The following is an 18,523-nucleotide window of genomic DNA, read 5'->3' as shown; positions in this document are numbered from 1 at the left end:
TTAACTAATTAATTTAATCCTCACCTGAGGATATTTTTTTCTATTAATTTTTAGAGAGAGTGGAAAGGAGAGGGAGAGACAGTGAAAAACACCAATATGAGAGTGACACATGGATTAGTTGCTTCCTGCATGCCTCCGAGGGCCGGGAGCCTGCAGCTGAGGTACATGCCCTTGATTGAAATCAAGCCGGATACACTATAGCTATGGACATCTCCAGTGGTTCTAACCCATCATGCCTAGACCCATTGTAGAGAATTTGGTGGAAAATGCATTTAGCCTATGCAATTTTACTTTGTACAGTTTTTAAGAACACATCAGTTATGGTGGAACATATGTAAATATTTATTTATTTATTTTTGGTGAGAAGTTGAAGTTCTGTTCTCCAAATTTCAATTATGTAATACAGTGTAATCAGCTATACTCACCATATTTTACATTAGATCCTCCGACCTTAATTCATCTAATACCTGAATGTTTGTACCATTTACCAACCTCTTCCTATTCCTGTGCTGCCTCCCCCCACCGTGACCCCTCCCATCTAACACCCTGCCCTGGCAGCCACTTTTCTACTCTCTGTTTCTGTTTTGACTTTTTTTAAAAAAAGATTCCACATATGAGTAATACCATACAGTATTTGTCTTTTTCTGTTTGCTTAATCACTTACCATAGAGTCCTCAAGATCCATCTATATGTTTGTAAGTAATAGAACTTCCTTTTTCTCATGGCTGAATAATATTTTATTGTATATCTATATATAAAACATCTTTTTTTATCCATTCATTTAGGGATGATGGACACAAGTTGTTTCCATATCTTGGCTATTATGAATAATGCTGCATTGAACATGGGAATACAGATATCACTTTGATATCCTATTTTCATTTTTTAATATATATCCAGAAGTGGCATTGTTGCATCATATGGTAGATTAATTTTTAATTTTTTGAGGGACCTTCATCTGTTTTCCATAGTGACTGTACCAATTTGTATTCCCACCAACAGTTCATAAGGGTTCTCTTTTTTCCACATCTTTACCAACAATTAATCTCCTGTCTTTTTTTATAATAGGCGTTCTTATAGGTGGGAGGTGATATGTCATTATGGTTTGATTTGCATTTCCCTGATGATTAGTGGTGTCAAGAACCTTTTCATGTACCTGTTGGCCATTTGTATGTCTCTGTTACAAAATTGTCAATTCGGATTCTCTGCCTATTTATTATATTTTATTTTTTGTTAATCCTCACCTGAGGATATTTCCCCCATTTATTTTTAGAGAGAGTGTAAGGGAGGGAGAGAGAGGGAGAGAGGGAGAGAGAGAGAAAAAAAAATGTCATTGTGAGAGAGACATGTTGATCGGTTGCCTCCTGCATGGCCCCAATTGGAATCAGAGATCGAACATGCAACCCATGTACATGCCCTTGACCGGGAATTGAACTCCCAACCCTTCTTGCTCGGGTGGACACTCTAACCACTGTTTTTTGTTTGTTTGTTATTTTTCTATTGAGTTGCATGAATTCTTTTTTTTTTTAAATATATTTTATTGATTTTTTACAGAGAGGAAGGGAGAGGGATAGAGAGTTAGAAACATCGATGAGAGAGGAATCAGAGATCGAACATGCAACCCATGTACATGCCCTTGACCGGGAATTGAACTCCCAACCCTTCTTGCTCGGGTGGACACTCTAACCACTGTTTTTTGTTTGTTTGTTATTTTTCTATTGAGTTGCATGAATTCTTTATATATTCTAGATATTAACCCCTTATGAGATATATGATTTGAAAATATTTTCTCCCTTCAAAAGGTTGCCTTTTCATTTTGTTGATGATGTCTTTTGTTGTGTAGAACTTTTTGTTTGATGTAGTCCCACTTTTGTTGCCTTTGCTTTTGGTGTCAAATCCAAAAAACCCATTGCCAAGACCGATGTCAAGAAGCTTAACACCAATGTTTTCTTCTAGGAGTTTTATGGTTTCAGGTCTTACATTCAAGCCTTTAATCCACTTTGAGTTGATTTTTGTGTATGGTGTAAGATAGTGGTCCAGTTTAGTTCTTTTGCATGTGGCTATATAGTTTTCCTGCACCATTTCCTTTTCCCAATGACTCCTTTGTCATAATTTTTTTTACTATGTATGAATGGGTTTACTTCTAGGTTCTCTGTTCTATTTTATTGATTTCTCTGTGTGTTGTTTTTTATGCCAATGTCATCCTGTTTTGATTACTATACCTTTGTAATATAGTTTGAAACCAGGAAATATGATGCCTCCAACTTTATTTTTTTCTCAGGATCGGCTATTCAGTATATTTTGTGGTTCCATATAAAATTTAGGATTGTTTGTTCTATGTCTGTGAGAAACACTATTGAAAATTTGATGTGGATTGCATTGAATTTGTAGATTGCTTTGGGTAGTATGTATATTTTAGCAACATTAATTCTTCCAATTCATGAATATGGAATTTCTTTTTATTTATTTGTGCCTTCATCAATTTCATTAGTGTCTCATAATTTTCAGTTATGTTAGTTGAACATTTGTAGATATCTTTAATTTTTTAAAATTTATCTTTTTTTTGGTGAGAACATTTAAGTCCTCTCTTTTCTAAAAAATACACTGCCATATTTGTACATATTAAATATTTTTAGATATTTAATCAGAATACATTGCATTGCTTAAAGAATGGTGGGAGTAACAGTTTAAGAATATAATACAGATCGTGTCATTTCCCTGCTTAGACTCACTCAGTGGCTTTCCGTCATACTTAGAATAAAGTATGAGTACTCCATCAGTACTTTTCAACCTTGGCTGCCTAGTAGAGCCACTCAAGGAGCTTTGGTAAATTTCCAGTGTCTAGGCCACACCACCAGATAGTCTGAAGTAATTAGTCTGAGCTGGGACCCGGACTTTAGTATATTTTAAAAAATATTTAGTATTCAGTAATTCTAAAAGGCAGCCAGGGTTAATAACCACTGCTCTTCATAATCCAACCCATGCCTGTCTCTCCAGCCTTCTCTCACCCTCCTGTACCCTCTGCTGGTTATGTTTCAACTTCATTGGCTATTTCCATCCCTTATATCTAACTTTTTCTGCTTCAGGTCTTTTGCACAGATGGATTTTTTGGCCTGGAATACTCTTTCCCTGATCTCCACATGGCTTTTTGTCATTCAAATCACAACTTGAATATATTTAGAGAAATAATCCTTGACCCACCAAGTCATGTGCCATCACATTACCCTATATTTTCTGCATAGCACTGATCACTATGTGACATTTTTTCTCATTTGTTTCTCCTCTGTATCTTCCTGCCTTCCTTCTTGTCCTCTGTCTACTTTCCTTTTGCTATTTTTGTTCTCTTCCAGTAGAATATAAAATCCATGTTTATTTTTTTCAATGCTGTGTTCTCAGTACCTGGAACAGTGAAGTAGTCTATCAATATATGAAAGAGTGGATAAATAAATTTTGAAACATTTATATTATTTTTGAAAGAACCAGCTCAGATCTGACCTTTGTCAACTTTTATTTTTACTAATTCCGACTTGTTTTAATATTATCATTTCTTTAAATTCTAAGACAATAATTTCTGCTGTCATACAGTATTGTTATGTCACTTCTAATAGTGTCTTGAACTGTCAACTTACAACTATTAGATTTAAGTTTTAACTCATTTGTATTTGTTTTTTCAGTTGCCTCAGATTCAGCTGCCATTTATTAAATACCCACTATGTGCCAGACATTATCTCATTTGATGTTAAAGATATTTTACTTACTTTACCCATTTATCATATTATAAGGAAGTGGCAGAATTGGAATTGAAACCTAGCTTTCCTCATAGTGTTCCCATCCTTTCAATTGTGTTACTTTCCACGTTGGCTGATGAGAAAGGAGTTGAGTGTTGTTGAGTGAGGCCAAGTGCCACATCTGCTCTTGGTGTCTTTACTGAATACTGAACAGGTTATTAGTACTTACAACAAGCTTGATCTTAAATCCTATTTACTTCCTTTTAAAAACATTTATTATAAGGCAAGTATTATTATAGATATTTAAACTAGAATTGATTGCTACTTTCCCACCTGTTCTAATAGTCATATGCTACATTTGTGATAAAATGTAGCATAGTTTGTAGTACCATTTGTTGTTTTCCATTTGTTGGTTTTTTTAAAGAAGTATATATTTTTTATTGATTTCAGAGAGGAAGGGAGAGGGAGAGAGAGAGATAGAAACATCAATGATGAGAGAGAATCATTGGTCAGCCACTTCCTGCACACACCACACTGGGGATTGAGCCTGCAACCCGGGCATGTGCCCTGACCGGGAATAGAATTGAGACCTCCTGGTCAATGCTCAACCACTGAGCCGTGGCTGGGCTGTAGTACCATTTGAATGAAATGTGATTCTTTAGTTTGTGTATACTGGGGTTTTACTCTATAACATACCTGCTTTTTGCCTTTCTTTTTGAAACTGTCCTTACCCTTTTAAAAATATACTTAGCTGTCTGTAAACATTTCTTCAGAAGCGTTCATAAGTTAGTTTACTTTAAAACGTCATCCTTAAGTTGTGGCTGTCTAAAACTGAGAGGGATTTATTTCAGGGTATTAGGTAGCTAACAGAATTTCTGGCAGTATTCAAGTTGCATGCAGTAGGTACTCAGTGAGTCACTAGGTGGGGGTGAGAGGTGTTCACAAGATCTATATAGGTTCAAAATTGGTGCCAGTTCGGATCTGACGCCACTCAGCAGATGTCCCATGGTGTACCAAGTCTAGTGCCATTTGCTGGGTTCTTTCACACCTGTGTAATGGGGCAGGGTCTCAGGGAGTCATCATGGTGAGGCCAGCTGAGTTGATCAGGCCCAACAGACTAAGACTTGGCCCTGTGAAGGGAAGGCACTGAACCAGTTGGGTGTGCGTGGGAAAACTTCCCTTTTCCTAGGGCTACACAACTGAGTCTGTTCCAGATTTTACCAGGAGCCTGACTGAGCAGGGTGGGGTTGCTGGGAGTCCTGAGAGGGGGAGTTACTGGTCAGGCTTGGGGGAACTTGAGGGTCATAGTCATGGTCCCTGTCCCAGAGCCATACTGTTCAGTCTGTCCTGGTTTCTGCCCAGACGTTGGCAGGGTGGACCAACCCAGAGTCAAGAGGGTGAGGTCACAGGGAGCCAATAGAGTGGGGCTAGTAGATCTCACATGTAGTGGAGGTGCCAGTCAGATTCATGGGGAAGTAGGAAAAATGGCTTCTGTCCCAAGCCATACAACTCAGTCACTGACACCCCCTGAGTTTGCCCAGACCTCTGTTCCCCAGCCCAGGCAGCTGACTCCTAACCCGGGCCAAAGCTCTGTAGAGTGTGTCGACAAGGAATCCGAGAGTGGGGGGATTGTATTCCCCCAGGCTGATGCCCAAGGAGGGGTGTTCCACCCAAGAATGATGGCATCTGTGGTGCAGTTGAGGGACTCAGGACAGTGGATGCCAGTGGTTGTCCCCTCAGCTCTCTTTCTAGGGGCACAAACTCCAGTCTCTGCTTTGGCTTCCTTCCACAGGAGCCCAGGGCAAATGACTGCGAAGTAGATTTTGTGCATTGGCTTTTTTAAGAGGGCACCTGTATCTCTAACCGACTCCCGTCTCTCCCCGTTGGACAGAATCACTGCTGATTTTCACAGCCACATGTTATGTGGGTGCCTCTTCCTATCTCTGTTGCTGGGGAGCCCAACTTGGGGTTGAAACCCCACAATTCTCAGCAGGAACCTTTGCAGCTGAGATATCCCTCTGGAATCTCAACTGTCACCGTGGGAGCAGGGCTAATTCTTTTTGCATCTCTGCATTTTCTATGAGTCTTAATGTTCATTCTTCTGTAAATCATTGGTTATAAGACTTCTCTTCAGCTTGTCTTCAATTGGTTATTCAGGATGAGTGTTCTGTAATTTAGTTGTAATTCCAGTTTGGTTCTGGGAGGAGGTGAGTGTAGCTTCCACCTACTCCACTGCCATCTTGGATCCCCTGTTGTTAGCTTTAATCTGAAGAATTTTGTTCAGTGTTCATAGAATAAACCTTTAACTAGAACAGATATCTTGAAATGGATCACACAGGTTACAATGAAGAGAGCTGTAAATTATTCAAAATCAACTTCTTTCCATCAATAGCAGAGCAATGTAAAATAATAATAGTACTCTATAACAACATGATTGTGTACATAAAGGGAGCATTTATTATGTGTGACAAGTTAAAAATAGTTCTTTAAAGGAAGAACCAGAGGGAGAAGCATGGAAGTGTTTATGAATAATTTTACAGTAGCTGTAAAACAAGAGGCCTTTTTGTCTGAGATCAAACATAAATGACACTGAAGAATGTTGGCAGCATGCCTTGCATTCTGTTCACAGAGCATGCTTAGACTGTAAATAATGACTTCATTTCTATTATGGGACCTAAAAATTATTAACATTCCGTGTTTATGCAATATTTATGCAGTATTCTGCCAATAATAGTACAGGCATAAGAAACCCCTTATTGCAAAGTTGAAGGCTTATATCTGCAAATCTTGGTGTATTCTTTTATTCACTTAAGTTCTAGATTTTCTTAATATTTATACTACTGGCAAGATATTTTTTGGTAAACTTGGAAAGCCTACAAAATTCCAGCTAGTTTCTTCTGGAAAAAAATCATTAATAATACTTATTTACCCCAATCAAAACAAATTAATGCCTGCTGTTTATAGTTTTAATTTAGATATCAGGAAATGAAAAGCATATCCACCTAGCGGTACAATTACTGTTAACTGAAGCATTTTTATTTTACTCTTTGGGATATACACTTAATATATTTTAACAGTAATGGAGACGAGGTGTATTTGGGGGCATTTCGGGGCGTAGTCACTAGTTTCCGACTCTTCGCAAAGACTTTGATGGAGAAACAGCTTTCAGGAAGAGTAGCTGAGAAGTGTGCATTTGGTATATTAGCACTACAGTATATCCACGGGTTGATTATCCAGACCAGCTCTTTCTCTATGTAATTTCTTTTCAGAGATTGTTGCTGTATTTGTCATAGTGATATTCTTGAGGACTGCCTGGCTCCTCTCTTATTGTTTGGATAAGCCATTTAACCTCTTTGTAACTCAGTTTTCTCATCTACAAAATGAAGGCATTGATTGTATCTATCTCTTAGGCTTATGTAAGGATTACATGAGTTAATTTATATAAAGTATGTGACACCTAGTAAGCTCCCCATAAGTATTAGCTGCTTATAATTGTTGTTATTTCTATTAACTTATTAACACTCTTTTCTTTATATGATGACCTGACCCATGTGACACATTTTTCTGAATCTCATTATCAAGAATTGTAGTGCTGCTGCTCTTTTGGTGTAATGCTGTGGTCATTATGACTTATGCAACTTTTTTTTGTCACTCTCTTTTTGTGTGTGTGTTCAGTATTAAAAAGGTTAGATTTGCTTTTGAGGTTTTTATAATGCATTTTGTGTATCATCTTTACTTTCCTTTGTTTTATCTTCCCCTTTTTAGTTTTCTTTATCCACTTATTTTAAATATATCCTACTTTTGCTATAATCGTTTAAATTTTCTATCAGAAAAATTATATATTCATTAGAATGTAAAATTTTACTTTATTTTTAAATATGTTTTTGTTGATTTGAGAGAGAGAGAAAGGGAGAGGGAGAGAGAGAGATAGAAACATTGATGAGACAGAGACATGGATCAGCTGCTTCCTGCACACCCCCTATTGGGGATCAAGCCCGCAACCCAGGCATGTGCCCTGACTGGGATTCAACCTGGTGACTTCTTGGTGCATGGGATGACACTCAACCAGCTGAGCCACACTGGCCAGGCTTTACTTTCTTATCAATATTCATATTTAAAGAGAAAGGTAGCTCAAATTTCTTTATACACAAAAATTTTACTATAATACTTTCAGTTGTCTTTCTGAATATTATATCTTGGAAAACTAATTCTAATCTGATTATAGCTATTAAACACATAACTACTTTTTGCAATTATTTTATCAAACTAATGACTTATACCCAGCTTTCTAAGAGAATCTCAGAAAAAAATTAGGGTTTACCATTCAAAGGTACTAAAATCCTTAAGATATATAATTGTTTTAGGTTTCAAACCTATAGTCTCTGATATATATCATTCACTTATGTTTCTTCTTATTTTAATGGGATATTTCTGTTTTTAGAAGGGTTTCTTTGTTGCAAATGAAAAATTCAAAATGACAGAATCATAAGAGATATGATATGGGTATTTTCCAGGGATCTAAATGAAGATGAGGTGTTGAAGGATAGACAGTGGTAGCTCTAAAGCAGTGGTTCTCAACCTTCCTAATGCTGCAACCCTTTAATACAGTTCCTCATGTTGTGGTGACCCCCAACCATAAAATTATTTTCGTTGCTACTTCATAACTGTAATTTTGCTACTGTAAACAATATGTAATTATATATGTGTTTTCCGATGGTCTTAGGCGACCCCTGTGAAATGGTCGTTTGACCCCCAAAGGGGTCGCGATCCACAGGTTGAGAACCGCTGCTAAAGGAACTAGATTTCATGTCATGTTATGTTAAATTTTTAAGGAAACACAGAAAGAGAAAATGGTTTGGGCTCTATGATATCATTAGTACTATTTATATTCTCTTAAGTTCAGAGGTTTCAGGGATAAGAAAATATATGCAAAGATGGAGACATCTTAATTTTTATTGGTGTACTTTCAAAATGCTCTTATGGAATAAGCACATTTTCTTTTTTTAATTTTCTTTCCATTTGCTTTAAGATGTATATGTAGGTGGGAAGAATAAGGAAATCATATATTTTAACAGTTCCATGATATAGTACATGTTAAAATAAAGATATTAAACCAGTATTATGGCAATAAAACCCAAATATTCTATAGATGTAGAAATGCTGTTACTCTATTTAAAGTTAACTTATTATTTAAATTAATTCATATCTCTGACCTTTTTAAAACCATGCTGAAAAAGTTATGTTAATTGAGTTTGATTAGATTGTTTTCTGTGAAAGTTCACTTTTACTTTCCTTGCACTTTCACACAATTAAAAATAACTCACATCATTGAAAATAATTTCTGATTATAAATAATATTGTAGAAACTGGGGCCAATTATTTAAGAAAAAGCTAGAATTTCATCTTCTCTCCCAGTATAGGATCTTAATTATGAAAATCAATCACTTGTCATAAGGGAATGCCTTTTTTCTCTTTAGGAAGGTTTTTATTTTAATTTGGAGATATATTAGAAATGGAGAATAGCTCTTTAAACATGATAATATGCAGAGAGTGTACGTGATAAAACTGAACTGAGCTAGTCTTTTAAGAAATGCCAAGTTTTTTCCATTTTCTGTCTATCCCTCTAAAGATTGAAAAAGGGGAGAATATCTCAGGTCTGTAGTTGTGGTTGGCATTAATATCATCGAACTCTGTTATCTGTTACTGCTAGTTGTGTAGCAACAACTTCATTTACTTCATTAAGTATAAGGGAGTCTTCAACTGCTAAGTTGGAAAAAAGGAGCCGTATTTATTGTCTTTCTCATCATTGTTATTAGTAGATATTTCCTTACTTGAATGGGGCAAGTATTGTAGACATTGTGTGAATTAGCAAGATAGGCAAGTGCTTTAGAATCATAACCATGAAGTAGTGTTTATTCATGTTGTTCACAGAATACTGATTCAGAATATGTTGATATGAGAGTAAGGAATTTTCTCTTTTGAATTTTTGTTTGTTTATTTTATTACCAATTGCTAGCTCCTTAGGAGTCTATCCGCTTGTGCCAGAGTCACATTCCTCATTTTCATTCCTGGGCCTAGGCAAAAGACTCAAGAGCTGAGTTTGGGTCAGGATCATCATCTATTTTCAGCTTGAAGCTGGGATTTTCAGAATTAACATCTATCCATTTCTTAAAAAATATGGTCAGTGAGATGCCTTCTTTTTAAAAAATATATGTTTTTATTGATTTCAGAGAGGAAGGGAGAGGGAAAGAGAGAGAGAAAAACATCAATGATGATAGAGAATCATTGATTGCCTACCTCACACCTGCTGTTGGTGATTGAGCCCGAAACCTGGGCATGTGCCCTGACTGGGAATCGAAACATGACCTCCTGGTACTACGTAAGTTGATGCTCAATCATTGAGCCACATCAGCTATACAGTGGGATGCCTTCTTCATGTTACTTCCTCTCTGAATACTTAAAGGAAACAAGGCCCACTCTATTTTGTTGACTTCATTTTTTTCAACTTTTCATTTATGCCATTTTGTATATCCTCATGCAATCTTATAATTCCTATTAAAATGAAAGGGTATAAATACATAGGATGAAACAAAGTTTGACATTAACTTAATGTCACTTTTGTGTTTGCCACCTGTGAAGCGTATCAGATATCACCTATGTAATGTTTAATCAAAAACATGTGGTAAGCCCTACTTTGGACCTATTAAATTCAAAATTTAGGGTAATGAGGCCTAAACTTATATTAATTTTTCAAAACTTCCCCCAGCTCCTTCTGACATGTATCTTTGATTTAGAACCACTATGCTAAAGCATGTTTCCTGTTTGTTTTATTTTTCTAGGACAGTATATGATGTAACTCTGTGGTGAATATTTTTCTGGAATAAGTATTACCAGGAGTTGTTGTTTTTTTAATTTTTATTTTTTAAATATATTTTTATTGATTTCAGAGAGGAAGGGAGAGGGAGAGAGAGGTAGAAACTTCAATGATGAAAGAGAATCATTGATTGGCTGCCTCTTGCATACTCACACTAGGGATTGAGCCTGAAACTCGGGCATGCACTCTGACTGGGAATCGAACCTGTCACCTTCTGGTTCATAGGTTGATACTCAACCACTGAGACACACTGGCTGGGCAGGTATTTTTTATTTTTTTGGTTTGTTTGTTTTTTAATTTACCTGTTTTTATATTAACTTTAAAAAGATTTTTATATATGTACTTGTGTATACTTCTTTATATGTATATATATGTATACTTAAATATACATACACACTTGATTTTTTCATCATTGGATTATGAAAATGACTACAAACATTTATTTTGATATGTCCTATTTTTCTTGCAGAAGGATCCATTTCCTGGTGTGTAGCACAGCTATGAGTGGGAATGATCTCATTCTCACCATTAACCATTTTAGTAAACACTGATGATGGTGATAAATTTAGTCTTGGCTGTTGTAACTGTCATTGGCAGCTTAGAATGACATGCTCATATAGTTAGCATAGAATTTAAATTCATAATTGAGAAATCAAATAAAATTAATGAGTTAAGCCAAATTTTGGTTGCCAAAACCAGCCTTTTGGGGATTGAGGACTTGCTGAATTTGAATATTATTGTTTTTCAAGTGTCTTTATGATTTAATATAAGCCTATTCTTACTTCCTAAGTCAGCACTTTTTTGATAGTGAGAACATTGCTTTTGATACAGATTTGTTGCTATTGCGAATATAAGCAAATTCATTAGTTTTTTATCTGCTTAAAACTTGAAGTACATATCACAGAATTTACAAAGACTGAATTTTTGGTTAAAATTGCCTTTTGTTTGATATAAGTGGACAAAATTTATAAGAAGCTGATAACAGAAAACAAACTATTATCTTCAACATAAACACATTTAAGAAAAATTGCTCATATTATATGGCACCAAAAATTTTTAATACCAGGTAGTATTTAGATTTTTATATGCAACTACTATTAATAGTTTGCTTAAATCTGTTACACTGTTTTCATGCTAGCACATTGTGTGAGTTTAAAAATTGCTTATAAGTGTGGTGCTATTGTTTGTCAATTTCTGTACCTCATCTGATGACTGTTCTCAGCAGTTTCCTTCATTTTCAAGCCCTTTAAATATAATGAGTCACTTCGATGGTTCCTAGCATGGCTTTTCAGAACTCATCAAGAAAAGGCATGTTATTGATAAGCATCTCCACCCATTGAGTTCTCTTATTCTTAAAAAGGAATCCATACATTTTCATCCCTATTGGAATAAAGCAGATTGAGTTAATTCCATTAAAATCAAGGGAAACAACTGCCATCATCTGTGTAGATATTAAGTGAACATTTTAAAAGGGGAGTAATGCTAAATTAAAAGGAAAATAATTCACCCTCACTCTTACTATGTTATGTGGATGAGTAATAGGGAAAAAACCTCAAATGGCCAAGAAAAGCTTCTGAATCTCATTTTCTTTGATGGGTTTGGAGATGAATTCCCAGTTGTTGCATGTAATGTTCAGAGAGAGGTAACTATAAAGCTAAATAAGCTGCCAACCATGTCTTAATAATTAATTCCGCTTTTTTTTTTTTTTTTTTTTTTTTTTTTTTTTTTTTTTTTTTGGTGGGTGGTGGATTTGGTTTTAGGATATGACAGCTCGTGATCTGCTACAGCAGAGATACACTCTTCCCAATGGAGACACCGCCTGGCGGTCCTCGCCCCTTGTGAATGCTGCTCTGGAGGGAAAGCTGGTCCTGTTGGATGGCATTCATCGGGTCAACGCAGGCACGCTCGCTGTGTTGCAAAGGTTTGCATGCATCAAACACAAAAAAACACTCCAAGGAAACAGTAGACATGGAACTCCCTCCATCTTCTCTTTTAAAACTGGGCTACATAGATCCTTAAAAACTTAAAATTCTATAGCTAAGTAGAACAGACTTTTTAAAAAAAGTCTGTGTGTTTTAAAAAACTTTTAAGTAGTGATTTTGAATGACTTTTTATATATGCTTATTAATATATGCAGCAAGTCACACAGCTCCAGTTTCTACAGTTTGTCAGAGTCACCTCTGCACTGTTTACAACTCCTTGTGAATCACAGATTTACATTACTGGTTGATCTTGTTGGAATTTTTTTTTTTGAGAGAAAATGTAGTTCCTTCTGTAAAATGTGCAATAGCTGTTTTATTGTATTTTTAATCTGAAAAGCTCACTTTGTGTTTACAAACTGGAACATTTGTTTAACTGTTGTTCTCTTACTGTATTTTAGGTGAGGAAAATATCCACACATTCCTAATTAACTGCTCTTGAATTTAATATTAAGGAAAATTTTCATGTGTGATTTTTATGGAAAATATTCCCATTCTGTGTCATTGAAGATACTAATTTTTATAGTTGTTCAAGCTTGATTCTATCACTTGTAGACATTTGGTTTCTAACTTTGACTTATCAGAAAAGTTCAAATAAGTGGAATGATTCCCCAGCTAACTATTCAGAGTCTTTTTCCCTTGAAAACATGTAGATACTGAGTATAATTAAAGATTCCAAAAACATTGTGTTAAAAATCCTGATTAGATTTGAGAACATTTAAAAATACTTTCAGTGATTTATCATAAACAATCAATAGATTTATAATTTTTCTCTTCTAAACAGACTGATGCAGACACAAACAAAATAACACTCCCCCCTTTTATTAGCTATCTCTTGCCCATTAGGCCAAGTAGTAATAGCTGCAGCAGCTACCATTAATTGAGTACTTTGTGCTGGGCATTGTGCTAAGCCAGTGTGTCTGAAGTTCTCAACTTTGGAATCACCTTGTGGGCATGAAGCTTAAAAATGCTTGATGCCTGGGCTCTAGCCAACTTGAAATTTCAAAAGGCGCACCTAACCCTTCTCAGGAGATTCTAATGTGCAGCCAAGGTTGAGAACAACTGTATTAAGCACATGCCTTCCATCAACTGTTTATGTGGTTGGTATTATAATCCTAACTGTATAAAAAATAAAAGTTTAAAAAGGTGGAGTAATTCGCCCCTCCCTAGTCATTCTTCTCGTAATGTACAGAGGTGGTTTGAACACAAGTCCAACTGACTCCACTGCCCATGCTTCTAACCTTTGCATTATGCAGTCTCCCTTCCCCTCAGTGCTTATAAGTGGCCATTGTGTGGGGCAACTGTAATGTGGGCATCAGGAGACTTGGTGGCTGGAGTAAGATCTAGAACAGCACTTTTCAAACTCTGCAACATCTGGAAGACAATGCTGCCGTGCTGTGGATAGTTAGGTCAACATAATAGTGGATACATGAAATAGCACTAGCTATTATACAGATTTTTGATCTTTTAAATCCTGTAATTCTAAAGATAGAAATATTTTGAGTAGTTAAAAAGTTATATTGGACTCAAGGGAGCACATGCCAACTGCCTTAAACATTAATTTGCACCTCATGGTTATCCTGAGTCACTCATTCAGCTGTTTCTTTTTATTCCCCTCCCCCCTCCACCTTTCCAGCTCCTTCTCATCCTCAGCCTCCTCCTCCCTGTCCATATCTAGTATCCATGACTGCTGCTCTTTAGTACAGAAACCAACATTTTTGCCAACTATAACACCACTTGAAATTTTGAATGATGCAACAAAAATTGTTAGACTCAATTGCCAGTAATAATGGACATTATTAAAATGTTAACTGACTGATTTCTACTTCTAATAACTTCACTGTTCAAAACTGATTACTTTGTTTTCTGATTTTTCTCTGTCCCTTTAGGTTGATCCATGATCGAGAGCTAAGCCTCTATGACGGCTCTAGGCTGCTGAGGGAAGACAGGTATATGCGTTTAAAGGAGGAGCTGCAAATGTCTGATGAGCAGCTACAGAAGAGGTAATTTTGTATACACTATACTTACTCTTATTATCAAGTGTGCCTTCATTTTCTTATTCTTCTAACCTTAGTGTCAAACCAAGATAATTTTGAACAACTTAATAATTCAGTGTCCTAGGCATGTTTGTAGTTTGACACTTTTTAAAACTTTGAGGTTACTACCCAGGATGAGTTCCATACTCTCAGCCTAATTGACATAAGTGTTTAAACATTTTATAAGGATATTAGTTTTAAGAAGGTAGTTCTTCTGTTGCCCTAGCCACTTGTTTTTTTCAACAAACAAACAAAAAGTTTCATCAACTCAGCCCACTCCTAAGAAGTCATCAGTTATTACTGGGGTATGCCACCTGGTTCAGGATTATCCTTTGTGGCTTCTTTAAGCATTTTCCAGAGACATAACCACAAAATGCTATATATGAGACTTGATGGGATCTTGGATCAGGACATAAAAATGAAAACGGCTATAAAAGACACTGTGGGGACATTGAATTAATAATAATTTTCTTAAGTATCATAATGGTATTGTGGTTATGAAGGATAATAGTCCTATTCTTAGGGACACAAGCTGAGATATTTAAGGGATAAAGTAGAAAGATGTTTATAACTTACTTCTAAATGTTTCAGGGGAAAAAAGACATACAGACATATACACACTACATGAAGAGAGGGAGAGAGATCAAGAGAGCGAGAAAACAAATGTAAAATCTTAACAATTGGTGAAATCTTGGTGAAGGATATATGGGTGTTCATATTCTACTCTTTCAAATTTTTGTGGGTTTGAAAAATTTCAAAATAAAAAGATTGAAGGAAAATATTTTTTTCTGCTGCGTACTGTACTTTTCCTTAGAGGAGGTTTGGCAAATACAAGTTATTTTTTGTCTCATTACATTTCCATGTTATTTTGACATAATTAGAGATTGTTACTTTGGATAATTCTTAGTCACTTAGTTGGATCTTATTTAATTAAAGCTTAACCTTGATCCAAAGGGTTTGCTGTCATATTTAAAACATTAAAATTCTACAGATGATAATTAAGTATTTATGTTTTAAGGAGAGTTTTGTTTAAAGATTGCCTTGGTATTTTTTCATTGAGAGGAAATGTTAAATTTTTTACTATCGCTGTATAAAATATTTAAAAATTCACTTGATTGTACAACTATTTATGCTCCTGAGGTGCACATCGTCACACTTCGCCACCCAGTAAGTGGTTTGATTGAGTGTTAGGGAGGCAAAGTGTAAAGATCCCATTCATTTCACACCTTCAGTTTATGACATTCAGCTTTTGCATGTGACTCATTTGTCAGAGAGAAGTTTTCATTTCTCAGGGAGATGAATCAAAGCAGTTGGGCAGTAGCTCTCAGCAAGCCTGCCAGTCAGTTTCCCTTAGGACCGCAGGAGCATCGTGTTTGTAGCTAAACATGCAGGAAGTGATAACCCTTTTCTATGAAAAGTACCCAAGTTCTCCCTAATGGTCATAGGCAGTTTTACAAATGAAAACACTTTCAGGAAAACACTGAGCATCATACTCAGGGTTTGGCCCAGTGTGGTTAGTTGAACTCCTTAATGTGTCCCATCTTCGCATTGTTGATTTTCAACTCTCCCTTGAGTATAAACCAGACTCAATTCCATCTCCAGAGATCTGGGTAGGTGGAGACAGGTCATAGCACTGCTTGGTTTCCTTCACTTACATTTTATTTGAATTTTTTATTACTGTTAAACATTCATGAAACTTGAGCCAGATAGTTTTTCAAGGCTTTTAATTTAAAATATCAGCCCTGTCATCTGTTCTAGGACACTCCCTTTTGCCATTCTCCAAAAGCTACCACTTTCAACTCTTAACTGTTTCTTTTGGTATTTACCTCCATATCACTAAACAATATATTTTCAGTGATATTTCTTGATATATTTTTCAGTATTTGGCACTATCTAGTGATTTCCTACAATGGAAAATTAAGATTTAGCGTTCTTTCACCATCCTTCTTCCCATTACACATACATACTTCCTATTCCCCATTCCTCTCCTACATAGTTATATAGTAACTAGAAGCCCAGTGCATGAATTTGTGCACCTTGAAAGGAACTGTGGCTTCGAGACTGTGGTGGGCACAGGGGCGGGTCTCGGCCCATTCTCCGCACCCCTGCCCAGCACCTCCCACCGCGGCCCCCGGTCCCCTGTCTGCTGGCAGCCCCGTTCCTGCCACTCCCACATGCTGATGGCACCGGCCCCACTTGTACCCGCTGACGGTGCGGAGTGATTGGGGTCGGCGCCAGTAGTGGGTGCAAGCGGGGCCGGCGCCATCAGCAGGTGTGAGTGGCGGCTGCTGCCCTGATTGCCCCTCAGGAGCAGGGGGATGTGGAGAAGCCCTCAGGAGTGATTGGAGCCAGCATCTGCTGCTCACACCCACTGACGGCGCCGAGCGATTGGGATCAGCGCCAGGTGCCAGCAGCGGGTGTGAGCGGTGGCTCTGGTGCTGGCTGTGGGTGCGAGCGGCGGCTCTGATGCCGGCAGTAGGTGTGAGCAGGGCCAGCGCCGGCAGCAAGTGCAAGCTCCAGGCGGGACCGCGGCACGCGGGAGCAAGAATATTCAGTAACCACCAGAGGCTCGCCCCGATAACAGTGACCGGCGCCCCGCCTTGGTCTGGTGCCCCCGCTCACCTGCTCCACCATCCCGCCGTGGTTGACACCTACCATGTTCCGTGCTCTGCCACCTGCTGCCGATACCTGCCATGTTCCGCGTGTGCCCCCTGGTGGTCAGTGCACGTAATAGCAACCGGTTGTTCGGTTGTTCTGCCGTTCGGTCTATTTGCATATTAACCTTTTATTATATAGGATTTTGTTTGGAACTTGATAGAGTGTTTGCATTATTACCACAGCATAAGAGCTATACACAGATGAGCCATTCAGTAAACTACAGTTGTTTATCCTTTCTTGCATACATTAGTTTTCCTAAAGTTAATACTTGCCTACATATGAAAAGTGGCAGGTATAAATAACTAATTACAATGCAGCTTTTAAATGTTAGACTAGAGATCTGTGTAGTAATGCTTTGGGAACATAGGGGAGGAAATGACCCTATTTTCTATGTACTTATCACTTTTTCATCCAATACTTCCCTATTGTCTCAATCTCCTCTCAGCACATTAACATTATCAGTGTATCTTCTGTCAATTTCATTTTCCTCCCATAGTGTATACTGACTAGCAATAATTGGGACTTGTTCTCCATGCTTATAGCTCATATGTCATTCTACCTCTCTCTCCCCTCCATTCTACCTCTCACTCCCACTTCCCCTTTCCTCTGGTCTCTTTTTCTGCAACTTTCATTAGTTAAATGTTGAACCTCCTGGGCTGGACTTCTAATTTTCTTTTCTCTCTTACATTCTGACAGTTTGTCAGGGCTTCATTGACTTTTCAGAGGTGAGATATCTAACAACTGATTCTCCTCTCTGTCAGAAATATATCTACCATTTGAAAGCCTAATTCCTTTTCTTATCAGAATCTGCTTCACCTGGTGATATGGATTGCTGGTAAATTTCTTTACATTTTCTTGGTTAACCTTGATTAAATTTTGTAGCCTATTTTTGTCTTTCTAAGAATGTGTTCTCTTGTAGGGTTTTATTAGATTAGATTTTAGATTAGATTTTTTTCTTTAAGCCAGTGGTTCTCAAACTTCCTAATGCCGCGACCCTTTAATACAGTTCCTCATGTTGTGGTGACCCCCAACCATAAAATTATTTTTGTTGCTACTTCATAACTGTAATTTTGCTGCTATTATGAATCGTAATGTAAATATCTGATATGCAGGATGTATTTAGGCAACCCCTGTGAAAGGGTCGTTTGACCCCCAAAGGGGTCGTGACCCACATGTTGAGAACCGCTGCTAAGCCAATTGACAGTATTTCTTTCAAGGCTGTTTATTGGATAAAGAGCTGGCACCTTA

General features: G+C 37.1%; 1 protein-coding gene across 3 annotated transcripts in view; it reads left to right on the top strand.

The window, feature by feature from the left end:
- The window catches only part of VWA8 (von Willebrand factor A domain containing 8), a 366,788-nt gene that overhangs the window by 97,257 nt on the left and 251,008 nt on the right, over nt 1–18,523 (top strand). For all 3 annotated transcript variants that reach the window (XM_023748236.1, XM_023748240.1, XM_006083505.3), the window contains 2 exons: nt 12,363–12,523; nt 14,471–14,584. In XM_023748236.1, the coding sequence (XP_023604004.1) occupies nt 12,363–12,523; nt 14,471–14,584 (275 nt within the window). The remainder of the gene's footprint in view (nt 1–12,362; nt 12,524–14,470; nt 14,585–18,523) is intronic.

Source organism: Myotis lucifugus, unplaced genomic scaffold (assembly GCF_000147115.1).
Source record: "Myotis lucifugus unplaced genomic scaffold, Myoluc2.0 scaffold_7, whole genome shotgun sequence".
NCBI classification, from domain to species: Eukaryota; Metazoa; Chordata; class Mammalia; order Chiroptera; family Vespertilionidae; genus Myotis; species Myotis lucifugus.
The sequence above is the reverse complement of the archived record's forward strand: the minus strand, read 5'-3'. Positions and strand labels throughout refer to the sequence as shown.